The sequence below is a fragment of the Echeneis naucrates genome, chromosome 16, assembly GCF_900963305.1.
Source record: "Echeneis naucrates chromosome 16, fEcheNa1.1, whole genome shotgun sequence".
Lineage (NCBI taxonomy): Eukaryota > Metazoa > Chordata > Actinopteri > Carangiformes > Echeneidae > Echeneis > Echeneis naucrates.
In genome coordinates this window covers 15,749,665-15,756,209 of record NC_042526.1, presented here as the reverse complement: position 1 = coordinate 15,756,209, position 6,545 = coordinate 15,749,665, and the positions used below count along the sequence as shown (strand labels likewise).

The window sequence follows — 6,545 nt, the reverse complement described above, 5'->3', positions numbered from 1 at the left end:
ATTTCTTTGAGAATATATGAACACTTAATAAAGGTTTTCACTGTAAAGTATGGACTTGATTTGTTGTTCATGTGAAGTACATTTCTATGCAAGATCATGCTTTCAATATTCAGGATGTCAGGTTTAAAAAAAAAAAGAAAAGAAAAAAGTTGGGCATTTATCAGAATTAAACAAAAGGCTGATTCAGTTACATTATGGTGAGGGTAGGCTTTAGTTCATTTTGACTCTACTACTACTACTAAGGACTAAACATTGTTATGGGATATGGCGTGTGTAATTAAAATTCTTTCATTTTCTTACATATTCTGATTGAAATAGCATTTCCATTTAACAAAGAAAAATGAAGAGGACGACATTTTTCTTATCCGTTGGCCGCAACTCTGAGCTTATAATTCCAAGCAATGCGTGTAACATAGTCACTGTTAATGCATTCCTTTAGAGACAAATGTGCTGTGAGATTATATGATTAACCTCTAACTCACAAATCAGAATAGTCTTTTCATCCAAGTCACAAGTTGAGACCACAATGCACAGAAGAATGTTGCTAAGAGAGACACATAGAAGAAAACTAAAGTTTCATCATTTTAAGACAGAACATAAACAATAAATACTTACAACTCCCATGTCTATGTCTTCTGGAATAGGAATGAATGGATGAACAGTTTATTCCCCTGCTTCTTCTTTAACACTAGCACATGCAGATGAACTGGTTTGGTGGTGTTCCTGTTTTCCTTCCCTGACTGCACAGAAGCCTCTGCCACAGAAAGTCTATTTTCAAATATCACTTATATGTCTACACACTTTAAGACATATTGATCTACATACGCTGTACTAATTTGTGCACTCTCACAAATATGTTTTCAGTCTAAATCAAGTGGACAGTAAAATACGAACTATAATTGCAATTTCAAACAGACAGATTCGGCATTCCAGTGATTTGTGGTGCAGGTTGTCCCTCATCTATGGGATCTATGTTCAGGCTGTGTGAAATGTTTGGACCTAAATGCAGAATCATGACTCAAGTGGTGGTAAAATAAAAGGGATTTTATGGCAACACAACGGGGCAGTCGTGTTAGTGTTAGTAGTCGACATCATTTGTAGAAAACTGTGCTGTTTCTCAGGATGTAGTGTCCCCTCTGACTGACGCCTTCCTGCTGCTGGCCCTTTAAGAGTGCGCCCATTGGACAGGAACGGGATTCAAACCTGTGGCCCCGCCCCCAACATCCCGGAAACAGAAGGCAAACCTCAGTCAAAACAAAATGGGTGCTTCGTTGGACACTCCGGCGAAGTGTCCTCTATGCAAAGAGCTGACCCGGGACCTGGTGGCCCTCAAGTGCAACCATCGGTTCTGCCGACGATGTATCGGGGACTTGTGGAGCGTCTCCCCGAACGGGCCGTACCGCTGCCCCCAGTGGAGGTGCCAGACCGAGTACCGGACTCTCCCGTTTGACTCCGGCCTGATCCGCCAGCCCCGCTGCTCTGCAGGTACAGAGGCCCTACAGAGGTTAAACCAATACACGCACACAGGTGGAGAGTGAAGCTCAGGTGACCTCAGAGGAGGAAACTTTTCTTTACTGAGAATATAACTCTGGTGCAAGGAGACGCCTGGAGCCGTCAGTCCTGAAGGTTCATCTTGACCCAAAGGAGCTAAAGCACTGGACTTATATAAAAAAAATAACCCTGGTGACCTACACAGGTGTATATTTCACTGATGTTATTAGATTATTGCACTCATGTCCAGGCTGCACTTTGCAGTTGTAGTCGATGCTGAACTAGTTTCAGGTTAATCGGCAACAAAAGCTAAACACCAGGCATGAGATGGGAAAATGGAAATCATTCAGGAGCTGGTGTTTTTCTCTGAGAGACTGTAAAGTGATTATCTTTGAACTGTCAAACAAGACAATAGATCATTTTCGTTTTTGTCTGACATTTTGAAAACAAAATTATACATGGATTAAGCCAGGTTATCATAAATATACAAATTAAATCAAATGAATGGTTTTCTTTTCTGTCTTGTGGAAAAGGTAACATTTCTAGGTCTTAAGGACCAAGTCTAGATGGTTGGCTGACCCTTTTTTGCAAATACCTATTTTCATCCTCATTTTCATCCTCATTGTCATCGTTTACGCAACGAGAAGTGAAGACACATTTGAAAAATATCAGTAGCGCTTGTGCGCTTTAAACTTGTCTAGCTTGTTTACACTGGTTACACTAATACTTTCCATTGGCAGCGTTTTTTTTATTACATTTTTTTTTCGTTTGAGAAGGCAAAGCCCTTATCTAATCTATAACCAGTCCTTGATAGGACTGACCAATTGAAAAAAATGTTCAATGTTCAATATAATTGGTATAAGATGGAACAAGGAAGGCAGAATCAAGGAAGTGCAAGTTACATAGTCACTGCTTGAACTGGTAAGAGGAACTACTCAATTGTAATGGTTTTGGTGCAGACGTGTTTGCCAATTGTTACAAATTGCTGTAAGCAATAAATTCAAGAATCCTTTTTTTTTTTTTTTTTTTCCCCAGCTACATCCAGTAAAGATGACCAAAATGGATCAGAATCAGCTCTAAGGAGACCCCCACTCACCAGCCAAATCCTGGGGAAGAGAAAGGCCAGCACGCCTGCATCAGATCAGCCTGACACAAAGAGATCAACTCTGCAATCTCCTTTTGAGCGGCCCAGTGGCGCTGAGACTCCCACCACGTCCTCCTCAAATAAACCAGGGCAGTCGGCTGGTGTGGAGACAGTAGACCTAGAGTCTGCACAATCTGAGTGTGGGGATGCCACATCCTCTAGTGACAACAAGGCAGTACCTGCAAGCGATGAGCCACAAGACACATTAGTCCAACAGAGCCAGCATGAACCAGAATCAGTCACATTGGATGACTCTGACAGCTCAAATGAAGTAGATATATGTGATGTACCTGCTCCTACAACCCCCGGGAAAGATGTACAATTTACAGGAGTCCACACCTCACCGAAGAAATCTGCCACACCTGCCAGCTCTAATTCCTTCACTGGGGTCTCAGCTGCAGGTGATGAAAAGTCTCCAGCTCACCATGTCAAGTCTCCTCTGATATTCAGCAAAAATGCAGCTACTGCATCAGGATCCTCAAGCTTCATTGACACCTTTTCCAGTCAGAAGATCAGAAGTACCAGATCTGTGCCCTGCCATTATTGCCCTAAAGCAGGGTATCAGTTTGCAGTAAAGACCTGCCTTGTGTGCGGTGCTTCTATGTGCACAGAACACCTGCGTCCCCACCTGGACTCCCCTGTGTTTCAGAATCACACCCTGGTTCCTCCCATGGAGGACATTTCGTCCTGGAGGTGCCAGGAACACCAGGAGATGAACAAGATCTTCTGTCGTCAGTGTAGAGTGTGTGTGTGCACGGTATGTACCGTCATTGGCTCCCACCGTGACCATGTGTGCATCAGCATCAGAGAGGCAGAGAGGGAGCTCAGGGTGAGTGGTGAACTATAATTATGCACACTCCAGATACATAAAAGTTTTGGCTAAAGTCAAGATAGATCTAAACATGAAATGTCCCTTCTCTGTGCACCTTTTTACTTCTAAGGGGGACCTGAAAGAAAACATCAAACAACTGCAAAGTGCTGAACAGCAAGTGAAGAACAAAGTGGCTGAATTTATGCGGATGAAAGAGACATCTGAAGTAAGAGAATGAACTCTCCTTGTCGGTGTAATTGATGCTCTTATGGATATATATAGATACATATACAAGAAACGATTCATTCCTACTTTGGCTCAGGATAATACGTTATTACAGATGTGCACTATACTATAAATGTTATTCTTCTTTTTATTCTGTATTCTATTAAAAACATAATCAGCTACAAAGGGGTAGAAATTTTCACCTGATTATGGGCAGACTTTAAATTAACTAATTAATACAACAAATTCAATCCTCAAATTACAGAACAACTTAATTTGTTGTTCGAAAGAAACTGTTAGTCTGCTTGTTTAAGTTAACAGATCAGGCAAATCAGTGCAGGCAGGATTTTCTTAGAAGCGGAGGATGGACACCAGCACTGTGCACTGATTTTTTTTTTTTTTTTTCCCCTTCCACTCTGTAGACAAAGCAGCAAGAACATCTATGCAGACAAAAAAAGAGGGTCAATTTAAATAATCATCATGAGAATCATCTCTTGGTTTTGCTCTTTATTCAACTCTTTATACAGATCACAGACTTAGTCCTCTCTAGGTGGAGAATATTGAAATATGGAAAGTAGTGGATGCCGAGATGCACATTCCAATTGCTTTGTCTCCGTTTGCTGAGAGGCGTTCACTTGTTGAAATTTCTGAGTTACTCTTTCAATAGTTCCCTTTTGTATTACCAGGTGGTGTTGACGGAGGCCAGAAAGGGGGTGCAGCTGCAGTACAAAGTCATCAGAGAGGCCCTGAAGCAGGAGGAGCAATCAGCTCTTCAGTGCGTGATGAAGGAGGAGAGCAGGGTTCTGGGTGGACTAGAGGAGAAACTCAGCAGCCTGCAGAGCTTCCTGCTGTCCATCCAGCAAGGCCTCCACACGCTGGAGGAGCTGGCTGACGCCAAGGGAGACGAACGTATTCAGGAGCAGGTCTTCATTATGGTGAGTTGGGTGTTAGGGAAAAAAAAACTCCTAATATGTTGGTAGTCTAATAAAAACTAATTGAGGAAAATGTCTACTCTTTTTTCTCTCACAAAAGGAGTACAGCAAAGTTGGCCAAATGTAAGTCATTTTCTTTTAACTTTGTGCTTGGAAAGGAGATTTCATTTCATTACGCCTGTAGCTGAATGTGCAATCAGCACAACACATACAGCCTGCATGAAAATTTAATTCAACATGGAGTTTCTTCACTCTTATTAGTTATCTGTATGTTTTTTTAAACAATGGTCCTATTTAATCCAGACTGTTGCTGTTGGTGGTGTTATCTATAAATTAGATCAATGAAGATAGTATGGGGTGTTAAAATGTTTCTTTGCAGCCATTTTCACAGAAACTCTAGTTCATTTTGCTTTATTTGCAAAAATATTCTTCCCCCAGGGCAGTTAACAGAAGGAGCTTTGTGGAGCAGTTTGAGACTCCAGAGGAATTGGACCAGGATCGGTTGAAATGTTTGCAGAAGTGGACTGAGAAGCGGCTGGACACAGTCATCATCACTGTGCCTGGCAACGACCGAGACCTCCATAGACTGCTCTGTGAGACCAGTGGATTTTTACCTTGGATTCACTGAAAGGACCAAATGCATCCTGTAGACCTGAAGGTAATACACTAAGTCCTAACTTTCTTCTTCTCTCCCCTGTATACAGATGGTACTGTCCCCTTCTTGGATCCAGACACAGCCCATTCCAAGCTGCATCTGTCTGAGAACAACAGAAGAGTCACGTACAGCGATACACCACAGCTCTACACAGAGCACGAGGCTCGCTTCAGCTCCTTCCCACAAGTCCTGGCCTCCCGTGCCCTGGAGGGAAGCCGCTGGTACTGGGAAGTGAATGTGTCTGTGGATGACGGCCGCTGGAAGGTGGGGCTGAGTGACGGGCAGATCGAGAGGAAGGGTCAAAAGGACAGCTCTCGTCTGGGCTTCAACAGTTACTCCTGGTGCCTCGCGTGTGACAAAAGGAAGGTGGAAGCTTTGCATAACAAAGTGTCAGTTCCTGTGGATTCAGACCAGCTGCAGAGATTGGGAGTTTTCCTTGACTTTGAGGAGGGTGTTTTATCATTCTCTAAGGTGACACCAGAGGGCAGTCTAACACTGATGCACTCTTATCATCACAGGTTTACTGGGCCTCTGTACCCAGCCCTGTCTGTGTCTAAAACACGGCTTACCATTTGTGATCTGTTCCAGTCTTAAACCACTTCACATTGTAAATATACACAGCACATGAGAATGCAATGCTTTTTTTAATATAAATACACCAATTTGTAAAGTTCTCAGTGCTTATATTCACCACATAATGCTGATAAAATGTGATTTCTTGTCTTAAGAGAGGACTGGATTTATTATAGTGGAGACACTATTCATTTTTATGACACATGTAACATTCCAACATTTGTCATGTCAGTATCTTTAACTTTAGATTGTAAATGAGCAAATGAGCTGGCTTTAAAATTTGATTTGTGAAAACTGATGATCATTGGAAAAAACATTTATTTTGATATTTCCATTTTTATCTTGTTTAATTGTTGAATGTTTCATATTTTCTTATGTTCCAGATGTTTGATACTTCTTTGATCCACTGGTAAGCAGAAATAAAACGGTCAAAGTTTCAAAACCAAAGTGAAACCTGATTTGTGTGCGGATGCTTCCTATATGTCTTGAAATAGACACACAGGTGTCTCAGCGGGTGGTGTGTTTCCACTCAACAGGTGACAGTTGGTGTGCTAACTTGAAACTAACTGCCCCCACAGCATGTGTGATTTACTGACAACAAACACTGCCTTTTGTACAAACTCCTTAAAGCAGCACAGATCCCTGCGGTGGCAAAACTGTCGTCCTCCAGACTCCGTGGCTCATTTATCCTGACTGAGGGCCTGCACTGCTGAC

At 42.2% G+C, this 6,545-nt stretch overlaps 1 protein-coding gene across 1 annotated transcript; it reads left to right on the top strand.

The window, feature by feature from the left end:
• Positions 1-1,244: 1,244 nt before the first annotated feature.
• Positions 1,245-6,272, top strand: LOC115056678 (tripartite motif-containing protein 14). Its single transcript, XM_029523320.1, has 7 exons — positions 1,245-1,485; positions 2,527-3,464; positions 3,577-3,672; positions 4,358-4,606; positions 4,704-4,726; positions 5,042-5,196; positions 5,308-6,272. The coding sequence occupies exons 1-7, from the start codon at positions 1,260-1,262 to the stop codon at positions 5,850-5,852; spliced, it is 2,232 nt and encodes a 743-aa protein (XP_029379180.1). The 5' UTR covers positions 1,245-1,259; the 3' UTR covers positions 5,853-6,272.
• Positions 6,273-6,545: the final 273 nt, after the last annotated feature.

What these genes read in the sequence shown, in the direction of transcription:
- LOC115056678 (XM_029523320.1), top strand. Translation starts at nt 1,260, where the DNA reads ATGGGTGCTTCGTTGGACACTCCGGCGAAGTGTCCTCTATGCAAAGAG. An exon ending in CCAGCCCCGCTGCTCTGCAG is followed by an intron (nt 1,486 to 2,526) that starts GTACAGAGGCCC and finishes TTTTTTCCCCAG; the next exon opens with CTACATCCAGTAAAGATGAC. An exon ending in AGGAGCAGGTCTTCATTATG is followed by an intron (nt 4,607 to 4,703) that starts GTGAGTTGGGTG and finishes CTCTCACAAAAG; the next exon opens with GAGTACAGCAAAGTTGGCCA.